This window comes from Pezoporus wallicus, unplaced genomic scaffold, assembly GCF_028554395.1.
Source record: "Pezoporus wallicus isolate ANWC-B61680 ecotype Strahan unplaced genomic scaffold, APGP_CSIRO_Pwel_v1 contig_10810, whole genome shotgun sequence".
Lineage (NCBI taxonomy): Eukaryota > Metazoa > Chordata > Aves > Psittaciformes > Psittacidae > Pezoporus > Pezoporus wallicus.
The window spans coordinates 1,037,370-1,062,866 of NW_026642731.1; the positions used below are offsets into that span (position 1 = coordinate 1,037,370).

General features: G+C 49.9%; 2 protein-coding genes across 3 annotated transcripts in view; one reads left to right on the forward strand and one right to left on the reverse strand.

Annotated features, from left to right (window-relative positions):
* Nucleotides 1-25,497, reverse strand: part of ADA (adenosine deaminase) — a 201,190-nt gene that overhangs the window by 106,223 nt on the left and 69,470 nt on the right. The window lies entirely within an intron of this gene.
* HNF4A (hepatocyte nuclear factor 4 alpha) lies at nt 579-18,756 on the forward strand. Of its 2 annotated transcripts, none has more exons than XM_057432116.1 (10): nt 579-822; nt 4,225-4,402; nt 6,012-6,106; nt 8,485-8,591; nt 10,915-11,074; nt 14,078-14,161; nt 14,677-14,832; nt 15,115-15,351; nt 15,991-16,113; nt 16,771-18,756. In XM_057432116.1, exons 1-10 carry the CDS (start codon nt 702-704, stop codon nt 16,911-16,913), a joined length of 1,404 nt encoding a protein of 467 aa, XP_057288099.1. In that variant the 5' UTR covers nt 579-701; the 3' UTR covers nt 16,914-18,756. The 2 variants fall into 2 exon arrangements, with proteins under 2 accessions (XP_057288099.1, XP_057288100.1); XM_057432117.1 differs by having other exon boundaries at nt 4,228-4,402.

The following is a 25,497-nucleotide window of genomic DNA, read 5'->3' on the forward strand; positions in this document are numbered from 1 at the left end:
GCACGGCTGCAGAGTAGGATCTGGTTTTAGGACATCCAGCTCCTATAAAACCCTGTTTATAGGGAAGTAAAAGGAGTCATATGTCATTACTTTGCATAGCAACGTGTAAATTGCCAGGCAGGCACTGACCTTCTCTGACTGGGAGGGAGAGGAAAGGAGAAGGGGTGGGAAGGATGTTGGGAACAAGAGAAGGGACAAACAGGGGTGAAGACAGCCAGCAGTGGAGAGGGGAAGGCAATGACAGAAGTGAAGAGTACCCTTGTTCTCCTGTCAGGGGGTTTTCCAAGTTTTCTACCACAAGTACTGTTAAGACCAACATCAGCAGCTCAGCATCAAGGTCAGTAGCCTGGGAAGGTGCTCCCTCACCGGCAGAGCCTGCTCCCATGTCCTCCCTGCACATGGGAGCCAGGATCGGCGGAGTGCCTTGAGATGCAATAACAAACAGTCAACAAGAACCACTGCTGCTCCACCAAAAAAAAAAAGCAGCTTAGCAGCATTCAGTGAGTGAGATGATTAAAGATTAACCCCCTGCCTCCTGCCTCCACCCCTCTGGGGAGTATAGGCCTTGAGGCTGAGCAAATCCTTTCAGAGAAATACCTGAAATAAAAGACAACAGATAGGGACGCAGCGAAGGCAGAGGGAGGCAGAAGGGCCAATAGCCTCGGACAAGGGAATCGGTACAATCTGGCCGGTGTTTGCTGATGATAATGCGCCTTTCCAAAGCCCTAATAGACATGGAGATGGCAGATTATAGCGCGGCGCTAGACCCGGCGTATACCACCCTGGAGTTTGAGAACATGCAGGTGCTGGCTATGGGCAATGGTAAGTCCCCTTCGTCTTCTCCCCTCCACTGTGGTGGGATGCGCCGGGGGATGCAGGAGGAGAATTCCTTGGGGTGGCTGCTGAAATGGTCCTGGGGAGGGCTAGGGCACGGCAGGGACGTCAGCCAGTGGCTCCCAGCAGATCATGGGGGGGTTCTGCTTCCCTGGGGAAAAACAGAGGTGGTGGAACAGGAACAGGATGGTGCCCTGCAGCCCGGGCACACACCAGGAGCCGGGTAAAATGAGAGTTTCCCACCAGACATTCAGCACAAGGGCTGGGGTTGAGCACAGGGGAGGTCTCGCCTCCCCCAGACTACAACCAAGAGAAGAGACTGGCCGAAAGACTGAGTGAATGCTGCTGGTTGTTCATCAGGCAGACTATGCAGCCTGGGGCTCCAGAGCAGGGCCAGACCCAGCCCTTCCGCAACTGGAGATGGGCTTTCCAAGAGCAGAAAGCCACTTAGCATCCGGCAAGGGTGGAAATCCCTACAGAAAGTGAGTAAGGTACTGCCCTGAGGCCACGGCCCTTTCATTCAGTGCTGCACGGTCAGGAGGCTCAGCCCCTAGGGAAGAGAGGGACCTGGTAGGGATGGAGGAGCATTTCCATCCCTTCAGGAGGGCAGGATCACACTTAATCCGGGATTCGCAACACTGGCCCACCCGTTTGGGACCAAGGAGTCCTGGTGATTAAATGCTCAGAGATAACAGGAGATTCCTCACCAAGTCCCCCCTAAAGTCTCTCTAAACATGAGGTTAATGACTAAACAAAGCACATCAGAGAAAACGACTCCCCTGAGCCCTTTCCCCCTGCCTGCTGTGTCACTGAGACTGCTGGGCACCCCTGTCCCAGAAGCACAGGCTCTTCTCTCACAGCCTGTACAGGTCATCCCTGCGTTATGGCTCTGCCCCATCACAGACATGACACCATGATGCCAAAGTGGCTATGCTGTTCAATAACCCCCCAGCACCCAAGGGTCTTCTCTGCTCCCACGGGCTGGTGCTACCCACCCATGGGTCTCAGGGCTTAGAGCAGCCCCCTTTGGATCTGCCAATGTCCATCTGGGACAAGCCCAGGTCTTGCTCCATCTCTGTGCCCCTCACAGGAGCTTCTGCATGGGGGCTTGTGACTTGGCCTCAACAGGGCAGAGGGACATGATAATCTTATATGACAAGATCAAGTGAGATGCAAAACACACCCTGGGGTGAATGAGTCAGCTGGGTCAGGCAGCGCCAACGCCTCTCCTTCTCCTATGCCCAGCTCCACACCAGGGGCAGGTCTCAACCTCCAGAGCTGCTTTGGCACTCCAACAACTGCCCGCACAACCTCTGCCTCCCAGCCTGGCCAAGGACTGCAGGAGAGATCAGCTCTGGCCCAGAGGTGGCTGCTCAGCACTGAGCAAGTTTGCCACAGACCAAATGCATCCCATGGTCAGACAGGCTTGGGGACCTCTCGAGGAACTCCCGTCCTAACACAGCTCTCAGTTGTGAGGTCTGAAATTAAAGTCAGATTTTTTCATTCCTCCTTTTACCTTAACTACAAATCATAAACCCACTTCACCGCAGCAGCCACAATGCTTTCTGGCACCATGAAATAACCTTAATTAGAAAATTATCCATTAGGCAATAATTTTATTGTTGGTTGGCAATTAGAGGAAGATGTTGTAATTTCTTTGATAACGGTGCCAGTTTTTCCTGTTCTATGTTCACCTGATTACAGCATGATACGCTGCTAGAAAGGGATTTATCTGGGCTCTCACAGACACACAAGTAATGTGTGTTATAGGTAAATCAACTTTTCCTTTCTTGCGTTAAGTCCTATGTTCAGCTGAAATTGGAAATCTAACCAGAATCTAATCTGTCTGCAATGACCTTCATCCAGCCCAGCCCTCAGGATGCACTGGAAGGAAGGATGGTTTTGGAGGCAAGCTCTCAAAGGGACAAGAGACAGCCAGAATGGGCTTTGGAGTGGAGAACAGAGCTTTGCAAGGACAGCTGCTGCCACAGAAATGCAGCTGTGTGCCAGGCAGGAAGAGAGAGGCAGCAAACTGACTTAGAAAGAAATCTAGGAGGGACATGAGGAATTAGAAAGAAAAGTGTCAGGGAAATGAAAGGGTTGGCTTGAGATTCCCAATGCTAGCTCACTGCTGTTGAGGGACAGCATGAACAGGCTGTGGCTGCTGTTAACACCCCTTTCTCTGCAAAGTAAGAGCTAGAACTGGAGCCCTGCCCCAAGCAACACTACCTCAGCAGCACCATGCTCCAGCTACTGAAAGGAGCCCTACTGGGACCAGCCTTTTTATAGCATCCAGTTCCCTTTCTGCTGGGCGCTGACTGGGAGCAGCTGTGGCCCTCCCAGGGTGATAGCTGCATCCCTGCCAAACCCAGACACCTGTAGACTCAAGTATTCAAATCCCAGCAGGTTCCTGTGGCTTTGTAGATCCTGGCTATCATTTGCAACCAGGGTTTCCACTGAGGCAGGGGAACGTGCCTGTGCTGATACAGGAAAATGTACATAGGATAGGACAATTAGATCAACCAAATTAAGGGCTGATCCTTTTGTTCCTTTGGTTTGTTTGGCTTGCTGGAGGGGTTTTAGCATAGGCCTTGCAATTCCCCATCCTCCCAAAACAGCCCTGCAAGTGCCTGACTGTAAAGACTGTGTGACACATCAATCTCAGCTGTGGTGCTATCAGATTCTGGAATATGCCCAACATACAGCCTCCTCCACGCTATAGCATCACCCTTTCTTCCTCATCTAGCTTAAATCAGTCCTTCCTTGCACAGGTAGTGTTTGCTGCCTGAGTTTTCTAGTTGAAGCCACTTGAGTTTATATGTACTTAAAGTCTTGTTCTCCTGAAGAACCCCAGTGCAGGCTGGTGCTCCATATCTGGCACAGAGGATCTCAGGAAAGGGGGCTGACCACCTTATTTCTCTAATAGTGTTTGCTCAGGGCTATCTTGGGCTCTTTCAGTGCTGTAACATAAACACCTCTCTAATAATTCAGCTGCTCACCCTGAGCTGTAATACCTCAGCTTTAACTCTGCACCAGCTTCTTCTCTGGCCATGCTACTGCAGGTCAAAGTGCTTGCAAATCCCAAAGGAATTTTGGCTCTGCTCTGTGACTCCTGCAACTGGGTTTCTGCTTTATCTGAAGGTGTTGCTGGAGTCAGGCCTTTGGGAAGAGCTTTCTCACCCTGGCACATGGGGAGCTTTGGTACAGTCAAAATGCAATGACTTAACACACTCAGAGCATCCCACCAGTTCGTACCCATCTCTCTGACCTGGCTTTCTCTGGCTGCAGTTAACCTGATTCTTCCAAAAATCAAGCCTCTCACTGGAAACTGAGTTAGGAAACGTTGTCTGTCTCTCTCACCGTCTTCATCTTCCTGTGTCCTTCCCCAAGCAGACACGTCTCCATCAGAAGCAGCCAACCTCAACACTTCCAACAGCATCGGGGTGAGCGCACTGTGTGCCATCTGTGGGGACCGCGCCACGGGGAAGCATTATGGGGCTTCCAGCTGCGATGGCTGCAAGGGCTTCTTCAGGAGGAGTGTCCGGAAGAACCACATGTATTCCTGCAGGTAAGGACAGAGGGGACAGAGTAATGTGGCTGAGATAAAACAGTCCCTAGGAGCTGAATGATAAAGCCCTCAAAGCGCAGCAGCATCCTTCATCCTCTCTGCATCCTCCACTACCTTCCCTGACCTCAATCCCCAGCTGGGAAGGGTCAGAGACTGCTCTCACTGTGGGACTGGCCTCCAGTGACACTGGGAGAGACCCTGGGAGGCCCTGCCCCAGTCTTTAGGGGCCAAACATGTGCTCTTGCAAATGGATGTGGCCAACTGTGGATGTGGCCAGCAAGCAAGGTGATGCTGCAAGGGGGCAACAAGCTGGGCAGTGTAGTGTGCATGTATCGGATGAGGCACACATGCTGTTCCTGCAACTCATGCACTGCACCTGTGTTATTGGTGGTAGCCCATTCCTCTCCTGTTCCATCAGCAACTGTGACCTGCCTGCTCCCTGCTCTGAGCAACCCACACATAAAGAATCACGGAGGAAACCACAGAATCCTTAGCTCAGAGTGCCTAAATCACTCGGCTTTTTGAGTGAGTTACTCCTGGTGGCCTGACAGCCACTTGGAGAACGTGAAGAGCAATGTGACTCAAATCTGAGCGACAGAAAGAAGCCCCAGGTTTATGAGTCCATGTGAAGCACTTGCATCCCAGGTTTATTCAAGCTGCTGCCCAGGGAGCACCTTCCCCACAGCTCCATTGGAAAAGCCAAAGTGCCCAGTTCTTTGAAGACAAGGGCTTTTCTATAAGTGCTACAGAAATGCTTAGAAAGATGCTTTCAGGCATCATTTGGGCAAACCTCAGGCCTTTAAAAAGCATGGTAGCAACAAGCCTTTTCGGAAGCTACAGAGCTCAGCATGGCTGGGAGCCCTTTCCCAGCTCTGTACACCTTTGCCTTTACTTTGCAAGCTTGATCAAGCCCCAGTAAATTAGAGCAAAGTTGCAAGTGAAATTCATGCTTCAAATGGCCACCAGGCCTGTGCTGCATGCAGGAGCCACACACATCAGAGACCAGTGTTTGCCCCACCGTGTGCAATGGATTTGGTGATACGAGTGTGGAGGGAAGCAGCTGGGTGCTTCCCAAGTGCTCTCTGAAGAGCAGGTGGCTGCAGAGCTGTTTGCACACCAGTGATGCTGTTCAGAGGTCAGAACCAACATGCCTGCACATAGCCCTGGAGAGATGCAGGGACTTAAACTAACTTCTTAACCTTACTGACTCAAGAACAACCTTCGACCCTTTTTTAATTCACATAAATACATTCTTCCTCCCTTCTAACTGGGATCTAACTTACAACAGAGGCTACCAAGTTGGCTCTGACTCTCCTGGCTCACACTTTTAATTTCACTGGGGCTTGTTAATGCATCTCGAGCATCCTGTGCCTAGTGGCCAGCAGCCTGAGCTCCGGCATGCGGCTGTCAGCTCTAATCCGTCCTTATTGAACATCCAGAGGTAGAGCAGAGGGCTGAGATGTTCAGTGCAAAGAAGAAACCCCAGGCTAAGGCATGGAAATGGCACAGACCAGGGCTCCTTTCTCAGGGTGAGTGTCTGGGAACCTGCTCTCTGTCTTCGAGCCTTCAGGCTCAGTCTTGCTGCTCCTCACACTTCTCTTTCTTCCAGGTTTAACAGGCAGTGTGTGGTAGACAAAGACAAAAGGAACCAGTGTCGATACTGCAGGCTAAAGAAGTGCTTCCGAGCAGGAATGAAGAAGGAAGGTGGGTGATGGCACCGCTTCCCTGTGCTTCCCCCAGCAGCAGTCAAACTGTCTGCCTGTGTTCGAGGAAGTCCTCGCAGCCCAAGGCCAGTCCCTGCCATGCTCATGCTTGCCCCGTCCTAGCCCTGTCTTCCCTCCACAGTGCTCTCCAGTGCACACATCCAGACCCCATTGTAGGGGGGTATAGGAAGAGTTTTGGCCTCCAGTGATGAGCCCTGCATGTACCCAACCTGCCTGCTCCCACCCATGCAAAGCCCTTGCAGGCAGTCACTGTGCCAACAGTTGAGGGCAAGGCATGGGGGCCCTGTGTGCTCCCGCATTCAGTGTCAGGACACTTCTAGGGCACCCCTCAAATGCCATCAAAGACAAGCCCATGGCAGTGCTACAGGACCCTGCCTGAGTCTCAGAATTACCCATGCTTGTACACACAAATCACAGTGGACCTCTTCAGCCCACTCTCCCTCACACTGACACACAAATCACTTGTGCTCCCACATAACTGGGGCATCCAAGCGGTTTAGGAATGCTTCTTAACATCCCTGAGAAGCAGAAACTTCCAAGAAGGCCTGGAAATTTGAACATTGGGAAAACTGCTCTAAGTGCTGTTGTCACCATGAAACCCAAGGCTGGACAGGTGACTCCAGCAAAGGTCCAGCTGTCATTTTGCACCTTTTTTTCCTAATACACGTATAAGTTCTTGCTGACCCTCTGCAGAGAGCTTAGCTCTGTGTGATACACTCACCACAGCAGAAAAGACCCAGAGCAAGGTGGAACATTTTGGCTATTTGACTCCACGTGAAACGAGTAAAGATACCCACCCCCCTGCATGGCCCAGGGCCACCCCACCACCTTCCCTGCCCCTCTGTCTCCACACCCTTCTAGGTCCCCATGACTCAGACGCAATGGGACAGGACTCACCCTCTTCTTAGCCCTGCTTGGTTCTCAGGGGTATGTGCAGTGGAGCTGCTGATGGTCACACTGGTGGCTCTTTGGTAGAGGGAAAAGCTGTCAGGAGCAGCCCAGAGGAGAGGCTTGGCATGGCACAGAACTCACGCCACTGATGGCTGCAAAGGGACAACCAGGAGGCATTTGGCCCTGATGTTCCATGTAGAGAAATTAAACCCTGTGCTCCCCCCCAGTTCACACACCCCCCCATCCCGAGGAGAAACGGGGTCCTTGAAGAAAACAGAAAAGTACTAGTGGTACCTGGGTGGCTTCCCCAGGATTACCAGCCTGGGGGAACCCCTCTGAGCAGGAACATTTATTCCATGTTAAAGGGGATGAGGAATTGCAAGGAACTTGGCTTGGCTTTTACTGCAGAACATAGGAATCCTCCTCTCCCTGCAGCGCCCACTCATCCCATGCCCGGAGCTTTGCTGCTGTCTGTTAATATTCAATAGAAGTTACATTAGGTGCATGACCAGCTAATACTGAGCAAACATTTGGAAAACATCATGGCGTGACTGAACTCGGGGTCCTGCTACTGATAACAAGCAGCATAACCTTGAGAGCTCCTATTTACAGCCGCTGACTGCAGGGCTTTGCTTCTGGCCCAGCCTCATTATTGCTTTTTATCAGGTGGATTTATACATTGAGAACGTATCAATCCAGAAAGCCACCAGCCTAAGGCAGGGACTGTTCTGTTTCCCCTGCCATCGATCAATACCTTATTTGAGCAGATGGCTTTGACTGGCATGGCCATGGGAGTTACATCCAGCCCACGGATGGCAAATTCTCCCCCCAGCACTGCTGCTTTTGCTCTGGCTGCTGCTGTCTATAGACTCAAGACCATGCAGGGAGGCACATCGGGGTCAAACCTGTCCTGGGACTCTCTTTACAATAAGGTATGGGAGAGCTCAGTTGCTCTGGATAGATAAATAGAAGCTGTTCTGCATCTCCTTCCTTATTGTAGCTTAGATGGAAGATTTCCAACTGCACCTACCTGGTGCAAGGGCTTCCCAAACAGAGCACACAGAAGTCATGTGGACAGACAAGGAAGCCATGCAGATTCCTCCATTTCTCACATAAGCTTTGGGCCATGTGTGAGCGTGGCCACTGTTTCAGACCTCTTATATTGAAATCAAAAAACTCAGAACCAGATCCTTTGAAAGGAAACTTTCCCACTGAAGTCTACAAGCTCTGAAGCAGGTGTTTGGGTTCTGTAATAATCCCATCACAGGAAAGCCTAATAAAGCCAATCTGAAAACAGATCCACCAGATGTACACAGTTCTCACAGGCATCCCACCACAAAGCTGCCCTGCCACGTAGGGAAGCTGGGAAACGGCTTCTAAAGAAAGGGAATGCCAAAAGTCTATGCTACTTTCTGATGTTCATTGCCATGGAGGAGCTGCAGCTCAGCCAAAATAACTCTCTTGCAGCTGTACAAAATGAACGGGACCGAATCAGCACCCGCAGATCAAGTTATGAAGACAGCAGCTTGCCCTCCATCAATGTCTTACTGCAGGCAGAAGTCCTGGCACAACAGGTACCTCTCTTTCTTCTCTGGCAAATACAAAAGCATCAGGCACTATCTGGCTAGTAAAGCCAGTTGAGTATTTAATAGCTGAGTCATCAAATTACCACCCCTTTTCTAAAAGTAACTTATCTGCCAACTCAACATTGGCTTTTCAAAGACGTTTGTTACCTGAAACCATCCCTCTAATGCTCCTTGGTCCAGATCTCAGCTGTAGTAATACACAGTCATCTGTTCTGCTTGGTTGTGACACATGAAGGCTGGAGAGCCTACTGGAAGAAAATAGAGTAGAACCATTGAAATCCAAGGAGCTGCAGCCACCTAACCCAGCTGAGGGGCTGGCCTCACATGAACAATCTCCCTTCCCATCGGCTGCTATGAACTTCAGATTGTGGCTTCCTGCAGTTTCATGAGGAAATCAGTTTCATGTTTGTTTTATGCAGATATTCTTTCCAGTGTTTGCTTTTAAGTCCCCATCTCCACAAGGATACGGCCAAGACTAATTTCCTAGAGCATTCACCTGAGAAGATGATTCTGATTTAGGAATCTAGATACTGCAAACATGAGATCAGCACTCTCTGGGAGGACACAGGACAGGATGGGAGGGCACAGGCTGCAGGGAGGGTTTGCCTGCAAGAACAAGTGATGAGGATGGGGCTGGAGGCAAGAGCTGCCACTCTTCATGGGAGGTGGGGAGAGCAGCACTCCTTGTGCCAGGGAACATGAAGAGGCGTTTGAGTTGGCAGTCCATGTTCCTTCTTGCTTCAAGGGTCATCTTACCCTGAAGGCTGCCCTGAGAGATGCTTCAGGGCAGGACGAGCTGCTCTTAGGCTGCAAGGTCCACTTCTCCAAGGAGGGGATATGCCAGAAGAGACAAGGGCCAATCCTGTAAGCAAGAAGCATATCCAATCTCATCCTGTGTCTCACCTTGTCCTATGCAGGCCCTAATGTATTTATATACCCTATAAAGTTAATATCAGTGCTGCTGCCAAAGGTGTGAGATAAGGGGATCTCAAGTCACCAGATCTGCAAGAGAAGGGTATTTCTGGGACAATGAGTCCTCTATCATCATATGTAAGCGTGGAGCAGGGTCTGCTGATAAAAACTACAACCATCGACAAATCCAGGGGAGCTCCTGCTCTCCCACAGAGCACGGAGAGACTCATTAAACAGGGCAGGCTCCAGCGTGCTAATTGGTAACTTTTATGTGCCTACCTAATTAGAACAAGATACTGCTGAGGAGCTGCTTTCTCCAAGATCTTGGGTCACTCACTCAGAGGTCTCTCTTTATTTGCTAAGCCTTCCGGGCTCTCCGATTAGGGTAATACATGGTGAGATTTTTACAATCGTATTTATTCAATAATAGCTCGAGAGCTGGAAAGCTTCCAGGTAATGCAGCCTGGGGGAAAAATAGTGCAGGTGGCATTAGAATCCTATTTCCTTGGCAAGGTCCAAGCTGAAAACGCTGGCAGGAACAGGACAGGAAGAGCTGATGTTGTACAAGAGCACAGAGGGCAGGCGGAGGGCAGCGATGGGCTTGAGTTAATTGCTTACAGGAGCATGAGGATAAAGTAGTGACTAAGGGCAAATTTTCAGATGAGCTGGGTAAGCAGCTATGCATGAGAACCAGGGAGGAGGTTGGGTGCCTGGTTTGGGGGAGATGTCCTTTCAGGCTCTGTGTGACAGCACTTGCAGAGCTGTGAGGCTTGTCCTTTGTAAATGAAATGGGCCCATTTGCCTCTGCGATCACAAACAATTTGCCATGCAAAAAGTTCTTTTGGGGCATGTTTGTACATCAGCAGTTTTGCCAAAAGGGCCTAAAAGCTGAGAAGTAAAGCCTGCAGGTGCCCTGTCAAAAGCAGACACAGCAGGTCCGGACAAGCACTAGTTGTGGAGCAGAGCAAAATAGGGAGCAGTTCTCTGCCCTTTAGTGGGACAAGCAGCTTGTGTAGCAGCACTGAATGGATGTGTCCTGGCTACTGGCGAGGCTGACTGCTACATAAGTCCTTTTGCTCTCTCCTGGGTCTTGGCTGAGCAGTGAGCAGTTGTTCAGTGGAAGGAAGATCTTCACTTTAGAAACATTTCTTTTGTGCTTTCCAGTCTGTTCAAGGTACAACAGCTTATCAAGATGATCCACAGCCTCAGCTACGAAGCATTCCATGTCCACAGATCTCAATTTAAATGAGTTTAAATGTATTGTAGAGGCTGGGTGTGCAATGGAGGAAGTAATTACTGATGCTGGAGTCTGCATTAGCACAACCCACAGGCTGGGGATTTTCCTGCCTATGTTTCCTCTGTGGTACTGAAAGATAAAGAATTGCTTCTCTCCCTCCAGATATCATCCCCGGTTCCTGTGCTCAATGGAGACATCCGAGGGAAGAAGATTGCCAACATCTCCGATGTGTGTGAGTCCATGAAGCAGCAGCTGCTGGTGCTGGTGGAATGGGCCAAGTACATCCCTGCCTTCTGTGAGCTGCCCTTGGATGACCAGGCAAGTCCCTCCATCCACTCCACCTCGCTCTGCCCTGGTGAAGGCAGCAGGGAGCTGAAGCAGAGCCAGGCAGCTGAGACGTTCAAAGGAAAGGTGCATTGACACTCTGTTATCCTGACTGTTGCAGCTGATTGGGAATGGCATCCATACAATGCCAGCACAAGCCATTTGCCTGTGCAGCTAATCAGTCGATGAGCACAGTCATGATGACACTGAGCTCAAATTAGGTACATAATCAGATGCATATTTTGCACGGGTCTTTCGGTCAGCTATTTATTATTTATAGTTTGTGCAGCACTCTGAATACCTGAAGTGCTATACAAATGCTAAGGGTAATCAGACTTGGTAGGACAAATTCCTAGCCTATTGTGTTCTTAAACACAAACCTGCCTGTCTATCTTTGTGCTTCTAGCCTGGCCACATGTTTGTATCCATCCTCCTGGTGTGGAATTATAGAAAGTAAACATAAGTTTGCTCCCAAGGCAGGGTTAAAAAACAGGAATATATTTGCATTTAACACAGAGATAGCACTGATGGCAGGGTATAACACTTCTGGCAGTGGCCAGCACAGGTACAAAGGTATTCCTAATCTGCCCAGTGCAGTCACAAGACCAAATGTGCTCTTTTCAGCTGGGATCAGTCTCCAGCCCTATAGACCTAGAGGTAATTTTTATACCACAAAGAAAAAATATATCCAGAAAGTAAGAGCTGATCAAAACCCCTTAAATCCTAAATCTGAGCTCTTCAGTAACAGCGGCACAGAGCCCTAGGGAATTCAGCACTATCAACACAGGAGCATGTCTCATTCTGTTCTATTGTGTGCAAGTGCTAAATTGTTTAAAAAGGTAAGAAATCTGTTAAACTCCTAAGTCAAATACAGCTCAAAAAGTATGAAAAGCAAAATGGACTCCAGTGGCAAATGACACGTACCCCGCACACAGGCCGCAGCCCAGCGGAGGCTCAGGGCAGCTCTGCACAACCCATTGCATCCTTGTGCCATTTGGAACAGAGGCAGTAAACCGGGTTAATAACACCACAAACTACAGCAATTTCCATGTGAACTCATTTTACCATTATGGGGCTGCAAAATTTCTCAAAGAAGAAAACAAACCTAAAGATGACATTGTCTGGACCTCGCTTTCCTGCAGCAGAGGGGCTGCTCTCAGCATGCTCCATGGGTTTGGCTCATCTGAAATAGGTCTGTTAGGACCAGCCACCTCTCATCACGAGCAGTTCCCAATCTGTCCCAGAGGGCTTGAGAGGAAAGACTGTGATGCATTAATGTGCTTCTGAATGACAACCTGAGGACAGAGGCAGCAGATTATCAGAGCAGTGCAGGAGGAAGGACAGACTGACAGGGAACAGGAATGAACGAAACTAAGTGCAAGCAGCTGTCCAAGGGACATAAGAGCCAGTCCAGATATGTCCAGTGGGAACATTTAATGTTAGGAAATGCTCTTACATTGCCACTAAAATGTTGCCTGAGAATGAATCATCACAGCCAACATTTTTATAGGAAAAGTCATACCCAACCCCTTATTCTTCCTCTGCATCAAAATCTCAAAGTACTGGATATGGTGGGCAAAGCTTACTCATTTTGAAGTTAAAATTCTACTTTGTTGTGTTACAACTCTTATATTTATCCTAGTTCACAATAGAGTGACATATTTCAGGTTGATCACTGCAAGCATAAATAGCAAATGAGATGGCTTTGCCTTGTTGAAATAATTGAATTTAAGCTTGCTCAAGCAAGCAAGTTTTATGAAAACAAAAATGATGGCTCCAAAATGAGCTTTCTTGCCTTTGTACTAGGCAGGTAATTTCTACAGAAAGGCTTTGCTCTCCCTTGGGATTTGAAGTTTTTGCATCCTTCTCCAAGTTGCATTAGATAGGAAAGCTCAGTTTTGTGCAGCTCTGGTAATGACAAGGAACTTGGCTAACATATCCACCCATGTTTGGATAGCGATAGAGAGAGGTTAGATGTTGGTGTATAGATAAAGGTTCCCCACTATCATGTGTGCGTAGTCTTTTTGCAAGGACCTCCACTCTATTTTGCATAACTTTTTTCACCCTCTGCAAGAAATAAATATCCCTCTCTCAGCCATGAGCATCTTTTCGAACCAGAGCTCTCTTCCACAGCTGACACTTCTCCTGGCATTTCTGGTAGGGTAAGACTTCTCTTGGCTTTGTCAGATGCTGAGGGATAGCACACTGGAGAAGGGCACCATTCCCATCAAGACACACTTCTCAGAGCCTCTCCATTAATGTTTAACGATTGTTTTCTCCAGCAGAGGCTCCTGGCTGGACATTAAGAAGCCTCCATGTCAGGCTGTCCAATCGTTAACTTCTGTTTCTGCCCAAAGCCCTGGAATTTTTAACTGAAGGAGGGCAAAAGATTCAGAACATTCTCAGGAGCTGCTCGAGGGTGTAAAATGAAACACTTCAATCATTAACATCAGGACAGAAAAACATCCCTTTGGCTTCCCTGGCCCAAATGTCCATTGCTGTGGTGGGAATGAATGGCCAGAGGGTGACCCCACCAGCCGGGCTGATGCGAGTCCCCATAAGAATGACTTCAGTGGGAAGTGGGCATGTTCCAGAGGGACAGCAACCGTCCACAGCAGTGGAGTGTACTTCTCCCCACTTCCCAGGCTGGAGCATGGTCCCTGGTTCTGTACTCAGTAGGAGTTGCTCTGTCTGCAGTGAGCCCACTGTGAACATGTCCCACTGCTGGTTTGAGGTCCTGGGACAGTCTAGCATGGTCTTGCTCATGACATGTGCCATGAATACGGGATGTTTCAGGTGCCACTGGTCCTGATGGATTTAGAGATGTTTATGCACAGGAGTAAACCATTGTTTGATCCCTTTCTCTGACTGTGACTAGACGGGGGCTCTCACTCCCCATCCTTGAGTCCAGTGCAGGAATGCTGGGCTTGCTTACACAGAATCACAGCCTTGTGTCTGTCTCTGCATCACCCAAATAACTTTTCCCTGCCCTTGCAGGTAGCGCTGCTGCGAGCGCATGCAGGCGAACATCTGCTACTGGGAGCTGCCAAGAGGTCCATGATGTTCAAGGATGTCTTGCTGCTAGGTAAAGAGCACCTTTCTGCACCCAGCCCATCTGCTTCTGTGAAGCTTCCCTGCCGGGTGAAGGAGAGGGTGGTTCAAGTGTTTGTGGACATCCTTTTTGCAGGGTGATGATGGCTTGAGCTCCTCTGTATTTTAGTGAGCCTAACACAACCTTTGGGTGCAGCTGATGTTCATATCAAGGCCATGACATGTGGCAAAGCTGAGGAGCTATGAACATTCACACTGAAACCACAGGGTCTGTGGAAGCAGGCTATGGTGTGACTGAGAAAAAGGCTCTTGCTCCCTGGTCAGCTTCTGCTTGCTTGAGTGACTCCTCTGTAAGGAGAGCCTGCTCTGGCAACACAGATCAGCATTGCTGGTGGGCTGAGCCAGGAAAGGGGCAGAAGGAGGAATTTCTTAAGTCCTCCACCCACAAAATTATCTCAGCATTGGTTGCCTGGGTTCTGAACTCTTTTGCTACCCCTGACAAGTCTTGGGCAATGACAATGTGATGGTCTCTGTGCTGCTTGTCTAAAGGGAATGACCACATCATCCCCCGGAACTGCCCTGAGCTGGTGGAGGTGAACCGTGTGGCCATCCGCATCCTGGACGAGCTGGTCCTCCCCTTCCAGGAGCTGCAGATAGACAACAATGAATATGCCTGCTTGAAAGCCATCATCTTCTTCGACCCAGGTATGCTCCAGCTTGGTGAGAGTTACCATCAGAGGGGACTAGTTTGGGTTATGCCAACTAATACCAGACCTGAATTCTCAAAATGCTGCCTGATCTCCTCTCTGGGCCAAACTGCTCTTAGAGGAAGGGGAGAAGTCATCCTAAGAAGGGAAAAAACATCCCTTAAAGATGATAACCGAATCAGAGACAGCTCACTTCAGCCTGCACCCAGATTTCATGTGGTTACTGAAGGGCAGCTCCTAGGGAAGCAGCCTGCACAATTGGTTCTATGGGTTGTTTCAGATGCCAAAGGACTGAGCGACCCCTCCAAGATCAAGCGGATGAGGTATCAGGTACAGGTCAGCCTGGAGGACTACATCAATGACCGGCAGTATGACTCACGGGGCCGCTTCGGGGAGCTGCTGCTGCTGCTGCCAGTGCTGCAGAGCATCACCTGGCAGATGATAGAGCAGATCCAGTTCGTCAAGCTCTTTGGCATGGCTAAGATTGACAACCTGCTGCAAGAGATGCTGCTGGGAGGTGAGTACTTGAGGGTCCTCTCAGTGTTCCCTGACCATCATCCCCTTGAGAACCTCTATAGCTATTGTTTCGTACATGAAAAAGGTAGAGACAGCCTGTGTGCAGGTCAGCCCTTGACTCACACACAATCATCTCCTCCTAGCAAGTGGAGAGTCCTCCACTTCTGCTCACCTAAAGAGATGCAGTAGCACTGTATGCATTTAGAGAGGCATCCCCAGCCCTCTGCATGTAGACGAGCTTTGATGTGCAACCCCCAAATTCCCTCCAGCCATTTCAGTACTCCTCCTCTGTGTCAGAAAGGAGTCATCAAAACACAAAGGTCTCAAAGCTCAGGTTGAAAGAATGTCCCAGATTTTCTAGTAGGAGGCATCCAATGGGACAAAACAAAATGAAGAGTTGCCACTGTGCTGTTCTTTACATGGAGGTGTGACTCAGGAGGAGAGGAATATAATCCTCTATAAGGAAATGCAGGCAGGGGTTGGTGAGATAGTTTCCTCATCCATGGAGCAAAATGGAAAGGGTGTGCTCCAATCAAGCGTGCACAAGCTGATCATGCACAAAGCCTTGGCTGTTTTGGTGCAGTGGGTCTGCCCAACTGAATTGTCTCCTTCTGCTATTGTGGCAACTGATGTCTTTTAGGCTCATCAAGTGAAACGCCGCATGCTCACCACCCCCTGCACCCTCATCTGATCCAGGAGAACCTGGGAACAAACGTCATTGTGGCCAACACAATGCCTCCTCAGATGCACAACGGGCAAATGTGTGAGTATCACTCAAGAGATGGAGAGCTCCCGGGAGAAACAGAGCTTTCAAGTGTGCCTTGAAAGTAGTTTCTACCTCACAAGGAGATTTCCATGCAGGACAGACCCTCTGATAATAAGTGTGTGAGAAATTCCTATGCAGAAAGGAGGGAAAGACAAACAGAGAGGTGGGTTAGGTTAGATTAGATCAGTCTAGACTGATTCAACAAGATGCTCCCTGGCAGACTGTAACTTTTACATAGCCCTTAAGGGATGAATGATCCCATCCAGCGCCTACTGAAATCAGTGGAAAGGCTCCCCTTCCCTTCAATGGTGCAGACAGACCTTGCTTTGCCCTCTGCAAAAAATGCAGGCCACCACACAGGGCACCACATGGGAATCTGGGCTGAGATGGCCTCGGCTGAGCAAAAAAATGGCCAGCACAGGTCAAAATGCCAGCAACTTGACTCATTCAAAGTTCGTTATTGTGGCTCTTCAAGAGAATCTAACAGTGCCTGTGCATCTGGCAGCCTCGCAGCAAACACACGAGCCATTAGGAGCTATGGCTTCAGTACAGAGCGTCTGCCTTGCTTACACCTGAACCCCACATGACTAAGGGCAGATCCCAGTGCTGTCAGATCCATGAGGCCACCTTCTAATTCTGTTTCTATCTCTGTAGCTACTCCAGAAACTCCACAGCCATCCCCACCTGCAGGCTCAGGGCCAGAGCAATACAAGCTGCTGCCTGGAGCCATTGCAACCGTGGCCAAACAGCCCACCTCCATCCCACAACCTGCCATCACAAAACAGGAGGTCATCTAGCAACCTGCACACCAGCTGGCCTCATTCAGAAGACCGTGTGGGAGAAAAGCCCAAACTGCCTCTGTCACTGTGAAAAGAGAACCCATCCAGAGTTCCCTGGGCGCAAACACGCGGACTTGCTTCTTGGACTGGTCCACCACCACCAAAAGCTGTCTTCCTGCAGCTACAGACAGCACGTGCCATGGGCAGCCCTGAGCCCCAGAACTAAGGCTGAAGCCTTATTTAAACCCTCAGTCCTTGTGAAAAGGGCCAGATTTCTGCCTCCCTCTGTGGGGAGGTTGCAGTGACTGGGGGCTGTTCCCCCATTGCCACCTCTCAGCATTGGTTCAGCACACATCAGACCCAGCGAACAAGCAATTCTCTGTGCTGTGTGAATGGAGGGCTTCACTCCCACAGCCATGCCAGCTCCCCAGACAGCCCCCAGCCCAGCCAAACTTGATGGAGATGGCAGCTCCCCCAGGAGCATTGCATCAGGTGAACCACATGGGTTTTGCCCAGGCAGCACTGCCAGAACCGCTCCTCAGCCTTGGCTAGTCCCAGGTCTTTGCAGTGCCACCCTACAATGCACTAATCCCCCCAAACCAGCCAGGTCTAACACATCTTTCCAGCTGATACTGGGGCAAAGTCTGGCCTATGAGGATTTTCCACTGTTTGGATCCTTCTGTCTTTTGCAGTGTTTTGGTATTTCCGTGCCATGATCACCCCCCAACCACAAGGCTCAGAGAGGCAACCACTGCCAAACCCTTCCCCTACCCTACTTACCGCCTCCTCACTACCTGAACTGGGAAGTTGGGGGATCAAGGGGTTCAGGAGATTTCAGCTAATGGGATGGGGTCACCCCGTACAGGCTCACAGTGGGCAGCGGTGCCCAAAATATCACTGGCCCCACTACTGCTTCTCAGCAGTCACAAAACCACTGGATGCTTACTTGGAAGGAAGCAGGAGGAAGGATGTACAAAGGGGAGATGCCTGTGAGGGTGAGAAGAGCCTGAGCCACACAAGCTGGACCAACATCTTGGGCTGCCCAAGTGCTGGGAGCATCGTGACTAGGATCTCAATTCAGACCCAGCTTTAATGCTATTATATGCCATATAATCTATTTTTCCAATCCAGTGCCACTCCTTCAGCTTAGAGCAAGTGGCTGATAACAGATTTATAGTTCTTTATAACATGATAAGAACTCATTATGGCTCCTTCAGACCTTAGAGGGTTTGAGGGCAGCAATCTCAAAACCACAATGCTTCAAGTCCTGCAGAGAATGACACAGGACAAGAAAATACCCTGTGTCCCCCAAGCCCCTTGGGTCTGCCTCAGCCTTGGCTCTGCACCCACCTGCCACAGTCCCTACTTCTCTATGCCTGCCTGTGCCTAAACCCCACAGATCTGATCTCTGGTTTACAGCTGGATGCAGGGAAGGAGCCCTCCCATGCCCAGCACTTGCCTCCCTGGCTGCCAGCAAGGCTGGAGCTCACAGAGCCCTGCAGGGCTTCAGCCCTGAGTCACTTCTGGCAGCACAAGGCAATAGCAGCTCTCACCAGCCATGGACTATGTGTGTGTGGTGCTGGCCTTGGGGAAGTTGGAGCTGGGGGAACCATGGCTGTGGAGAGGTCCCTGGCAGGGAGGAATCTGAGCCAGCCCAGCCAGGGGAGCTGCACATCTGCCCCTTGATTTCCAATGCAAAAATGAAACACCTCTGCCTGCGCTGACGGGGTCACAAGTATTGTACTGTCTCTCAGTGGTGGCATCAGACCGAGTAATTTATTGCAATGATGAATCCAATCATTTTCTGTAAATTATTCTGTAAATCACATTGATTATTTATAATTGGGAGATTAAATGCAAACACCACCCCCCACCCCCCCCCCGATAATAACCAGGCTGTCTTTTCCAACTGCAGCAACCCTGTTTTCCTGTACGTAGACATACTCTGTGGGGAATCCTTTTTGGTCTGCTTGCACCAAGTATTCCTCAATACTGTACATTAATTTTTGCTGGTTACTGCCTTCCAATGGAAACAGAGGACTATTTCTTCACTAGAGTTTGTTTGCATAAAAAAACAGAGAAGAAATAAATGCAAAAATATTTTCTAACTTTCCCCAGACAGATGGATTTCTTTCTTCTGGGAGGATTTATTTGAAACCAAGGGGCTCACCTCCCTCTTGGTCTGAGCACAAAGCATATGGGTATTGAGGAAAAAGCCCCAACAAGCGTTGGATGCTGTCGTCAGCTGTCACTATTTCCTGGCAGGGCTAAAGTTAGCTGGTGTCTGTCCTGAAGCCACATGTGCTGGCATCATGAGACTGAATGACAATCCCGATTTTCATTAAAAGGAAAACAAACATGAAGAATAAATATTTGATTTCATGCTTCCAGGGAGCTTAAAGACTTGAAGTAACCACAGTATGAACGCCAAGCAAAGGAAGCCAGGATATGTTATTAACATGTTGAAGATGAAGTCCCTCTTCCATTTCAAAGGTAATTTCTGAGCATTTTGGGTGATGATTCTGCTTTGGTTCAAACACAGCCATCCTGCTGCTGGCAGCAGGTACAGCCAAAGGCACACTGAACATAAGGGCATAATAAGATGACAAAGTGAATACAGTGACACTTAGATGATGAGAGCCCCAAAACCATCACTAAATGCCTGTACAAGGTCAGCAAAGGCAGTCGCAGGACATGCATTATCTCAGCACACACAGCTACTGAGTGGTTAGTCCAGTCAAGAGAAGGAAAAGGAGTTAGTTCCTTCTCCTTAACGTGGGATAAAACCCAGGGCTCCTCTGCCTGCCACCAGAACCCTGTTACCCATGATTGGTTTTACCTGGGTATATGGCCTAAAAACTCCACATATGTAATATCAAACCTTTGAAACAATAAATTCTCCTGGATTCCTTCCCAGGAACTGCTCTATCAAGGCTGCCCTTTACCTGGTTAATCTTAAATCAGTGCAGTCCCTACAGAAGATTTCTTATTGCTGGATTCAGATCACTTGGAATAAAACCCACAAACTGTCCCAGAGACATCCTTATCCTTAGGTGGCATCCTCGATCCCAACCCTCACCTCTTGTGTCACTCCATCCAGGAATCACCCTAAGACACTGGTCTTGCCACCTGTGGGCTGTCTTTTATTCTACTGGGCTTCCTGGAGCCCAGACACAATGTCCCATGTCAGAGGATATGGCTGCTGTAAGGACAGCCTTTAAGACACAACTTCCTTACGTTGGTTTTGGACACAGGAGCTTTTTCTTGTCCTCTTCTGTGCCTGTAACCTAGACTAAGGATGATATCCTGGAGAGCAGCATCTCCAGCTGCGAAATCTTTTTATGATGTCCAAGCAAAGATCTGTGAAAGTGGTATTTTTTAGGTCCTCTGGCCACTACGAAATACATTCTTTCCATATCCTTTATATAACCTTTCATCTGAAGCAGCCACAGGGCTTTGGAGTCTTTTCCGCAGTCTCCATATCTCAGTGGGAGAGAAAAATAAAGAATAGAGAATGAATTTTATGGCCTGCATATCATCTCTGACAAAGGCAACTATTGCTGCTATTAAACTTGCAAGTGCACACAGAGGCACAGATAGTCATGAACAACAAGAGGCAGCAGGCATGGCTCAGCAACGTGGCACTGCTGAGCCAGGCAATTCTGTGTGCCAGGCTGGCCAGTTCCCTCAAGGCTGAGTGCAAATATCACCAACCAATTGGGGAGTTCAGGCCACGCACGCTGCACAACCCCCTTCCATTCAGAGAGCCTGGAGGAGGAAGGGTAAGGTGTGGGTATGTTTAAAATCCCTCTCCCCATTCCTAATCGAGGTGTGACCCTGATAATCATAAACACACCCTAGCACCAGAAAAATTGCCAGCCAGGCCAATAAAACTGGCAATATAGTGTCAGCTTTGTTAGGTGTGGGGTGAGCAGGAGAGCTTGGCACAAACAAGACTGCAGTCACGTCCTTCAGTTTAGTGGCCTGTGTAAGACAAAAAACACTGCTGGGGTCAACAGAGCGCTCCCTGTTCAAGCCCTGGACCACTAGGCTCTGGGGGCTGCGCTCCATTTCAGTCCCTCCTGCCTGGCAGCTCTGCCTGGCTGGGACCTGCACTCCCTTGTGACTCCCCTATCTCAGAAGAGCCCTTCTGAGCCTGGGGGACCCCACACCAGGCAACTCTGGGTCTGGGAAGTTGTCACCATTCCCCACCTCCTCCCAGAAACTGTTATGGGTATGATGAACAGTGCAAGAGCTGCCTGGATAGACACCCGCAGCAGAAAGCACTGTGAGTAAGACAGGAATTCCTCACTGCAGCTGCCAAGCCAGGCATTAGCACTGGATGGAACACGGCGTGTTCCCCCTCACTGACCGGGAAAATCATTACAATAAAGTAACTCAACAATACACTTCTCTGTTCCTCTTCAGAACTCCCCAAAAGCTCACTGTGCCTTAAAACCACCCAGTAATTAATCCTGCTGATGGGTCAGTATTACCATGAACCATTGACATGGAGCACACTGGTTCACACATACCCTAGGATCCACTTAGAGCTGATCTGCAGAGGATACAAAGCCTTACAGGTCCACCTAAACAGAAATGGAGGTCCCCAGCTCATGCACCAGCTAAAATGGGAAGCGCCTGAGGCAGAATAAGCAAAGAGAAACCTCAGTGTAAGACCCAGAATCCCTGTCTCTGGACTACAGCACTTCTGAACACAGATGAGGGACAGCCATTTGGATCCTCACTCTGGGTGGTTTTTAGTCCTCTCTTAAAATTACCTTTAAGTGTGGGATTAAAGTGGCATCTTCTCACCTGGGAGAGCACACCAGAGACCTGCTGTGCTGCACGTCCATGGAGGCAGCAGAGGACTCAGATCCAGCATTGCAAGCTCTTGTATTTCCACTGAAATCCTACTATTTTCTGCATGTAGCTCCTCTCTTCACAGCTGCATTCCTTCACCCCAAGGCTGTGTAAGTCCTGAGATATTGCTTAGGGGTTACTCCAACACACAACCCTGCTTCACTCCTTCCCACTGATAGAAGGGCTTGTGATAGACACCAGGTTGAAAGCCCCAAGAGCAAAAGTACTCAGTCCAACCCAGGGAGCAGAAGCGCTTCCCTCATTCTTCCCCTGGAAAGCATCCTATACCATTTACCAAGCAGATTCCTGCAGGAGCAAACCCCAGTGCTTTTACTGCTCTAACACACTCAGCATCACTGCAGCTATCACAAGTAACTCAAGTCCCTGAGCAGCACCTTCACAGCATCCTGGCAGGGCTAATCCTGCCAGGGAGCCATCCAAACACAGAGCTGCTTTCCTTCCAGTGCACCAGGGCACCACAAAACACAATGAAACCTTTTCCTGTCCTCTCCTGTGCTTGCAACCTCAACTGAGGATGATTTCCTGGAGAGCACCATGGGACTCTGCTCTGATGCCGAGCTGCCCAAAAGGGTTGTGTAATTTATGAAGCGCAGAGGTTCCACCTGCACTCAAAGGACCAGAGCCCCCCTACACATAGATTATCTTTATTACAGGACTGTTATGTTTGCACAGTTTAGTGATTTAATATCAGTTTAAAGCCTTCTCTGTGAGCAATGCTGTTTGAAGTCATGCTCTCTTTTCAGCCTCAGCTTGCCAAGACTGTAAAATGTTTATTGCTAATGGTGGAAAAGCTTAAACAAGCCAAGATAACTTTCCCAGGCTGGGTATTAAAACTGTTCGGATAAGTAAATGAGTGAAGGGTATCACATAGACTTCATTAAATATCAACCAACACCAACAGCCACTCATTTATAACGCAACGGCAGGGCGCGGGAGCACCCAGGAGCAGAGCTGAGAAAGGTATGAACCACATGTGATAGGAGACATGAGAAGGGCTGGATTCCACATGGGGCTCCAGGTGTGGCTCCCAAGGTCAGGCAGCACAGCTCCTGACAGAGGCTCCTGCAAATACTGTAGATTTGGAGCTGACGAATTGGCTCACCTCCTCTTGGCTGGGAAGGGTTTCATGCATGTGCTGCAGTGCGTCATCCTCCCTCCTGCAGCCATGGGTAAGGACACAACTCTCCAGCTAGTGGAGGACTGTCAGTGCCTGGATGTGATGTTTGTTTTCAGTTTAGCTTTTACTTCCTTATAGACTGGTTCTGCCTTTACTGGTTCCTAGACACAGGATGCCAGCACCAGATAGAGTAAATTATAAAACCTCTTGCTACTGTTCCTGTGGTCTCATGTGCCAATACTTTACAATTCCCCCTACAACCTGGACTGAACCCCTCACCATCACCATCCACCACCCATCACTCTCCTTGAGTTCAATATTCCGTACATAAGGAAAACTGAGGTAAGGTAGTTACTTCATTTGGGAACCCATCCTCAAATCATGTTTCACCCCCAGCCCCTCTTCACTATGCAGAATTCTCACTGCTACTTTCCTTCCTTATTCTCTCCCTACCTGCCTAAGGCTCTTGCTCTTACTTTAATATCCTTTTTCATATCTCTCAATATGATTGCAACTGGTTCTTGCTTGTTTTCTGCATCTCCTGTTCCCCAAAGCAGAGCTTCCTTCACACGTCACTCCTTTCAAACATCCCTGCTTACTTCTAACACCCTGCTGCAGCAGCTATTAACCGGTCAGGTCTGGAACTGCCACCTCCCTGCTCAATTTTCCTCCCTTGTCTGAGGGGTGCAAATTCCAACCTGATTTTGCAGCCTGTAGCACAAATTCCTGTTTGCAGCTCCAATGTTTCCCAGCTGTTGGGTGTTTCGAAGCCTCTTAGATCAGCTCTGCCTCAATGCTAATTTCAGCAATTAACTGGTTCAGGCGCACCCAGAAACCTCCTTCATCCCTTCAGTGGCCACAGACCCATCTCCTCACACACACCTTCTCACTCTCTCCAAACTGTGCCTGCAGCTGCCAATTTCAGGCTCTTACCTCTACCCTGGGACTCTGGGTCCCACCTGCCTGCTTTTCCCATGCTTGTGCCACAAGTGTCTATGCCCAGAAGCTGCGTAAATGGAAACAGGAGCAATGTAAGGTCTCTTGTCCTTCTAAGGTCTCTTCCAACATTGTTTATTCCACCATCTACTGGGAAGGACACGGAGCAACATCACAAACAGGTCTAATTCACACAGCTCCAAACTGGTCCCAGCCTATGGCACCAGCTGGCCAGGCTGCATCCAGCTCTGAACTGGCTGTGCCCAAAACAGGGTTAGACTGGAACATCAGCATGGGGATGAATCAATGTACTCCCCTTGTCTGAGAGGCCTCCCTGCTGGTAAACACCTCTGGCACACTCAGTTTGTTTCCATGGTGCCCCTGAAATATTTTCCACTTTAGAAGGATGAAACCTTGGAACAAAAATAAAGCAGAACCTCAGCTGCTGCAGAAGGGCCTCGTTTCCTCTGCCAGCGCCCGGGAATCCCGTCCTTTGTCCAACTGTCTTTGGCTCCCTCTCCTGGCTGAAAAGGATTACAGCCACGAGAAAACAGCAGAGCCCACTGAGCTCGCTAGGCACCGTCCCCAGCAGGATGCCGGGCCCATTTTGCAATCAAAATCTAAATCAATGGGGTTAAACGTGTGTCGTTCCCCCCTCTCCGTAGCTCTGTTGAACCTTTTTTAATGCAGCAAGCGTGGCAATAAAAATCTTTTTTTAATGTTATTATAAATTCCATGCAGAGAGGTCAGGCATCACCCTGTGAACTCCTGCGGGATATGGCTTTCTGGCCTCTCAAACACCAAACCAAACAACAGTCCCAAAACCCCCCACCCAAACCACAGAAATCCTCCCTTCAACACCATTTAGTCCCTCTGATGCCATTGGAATTCAGGCTACACCAGCACATCTCTTGGGCCCTGCTCCCATCGGCTGCACTTGCCTGGACCCTGATCTGAGGCTCCCCTAGCTCTGCCCAGCTAATGCCACAACTGCTCTGCCTCTCGGCTCGCCGGGGAGATGCTCCAGGGCCCGCAGACGGTGCTGTGGTCCCATCCAGGCTGCCCTTCTCGGCTCACAGCCCCGGAGCTCGCTGCTGTCTCAGATACCGGCTTGGCCACGGACAAGGGAGGAGTCACAGCGCCGTAGAATGCTTTGGAACGGGTCGTAAACCCCATCCAGCTCCAAGCCCCACCACGGCCAGGGACACCTTCCACTAGATCAGCTTGCTCCAAGCCGCGTCCAACCTGGCCTCGAGCACTGCCAGCGATGGGGCAGCCGCAGCTTCCCTGTTCTTCACCCACGCCGCGCGGGACACCCTCTCCTGTCGGGAGGCCCCGCTCTGGCAGGGGCAGACCCTGCGGACGTGCCCGGTCACCACGCGAGCGCTGCCGCTCCCAAACATCAACTCCAAGGGGGGTTCGTACAGACAGAGCTCTCACACACATAAGGACACAGCGGTGCCCGGCGGCTCATCACGGCTGCTTTAACGAAGGGCGCTATACAAGCAGATGAGGTGACACACACACACACGCACCCCACACGGAGCGGTCCCGGCGCTCCCCCCGCTGCACCGCGCATACACCGGAGGCGGGGGAGCCCCTGCACCTTCGGCCCCAAGCCTCACGGCGCCGGCAGCCGCGACCACCACCGCTCACACGGCGCCA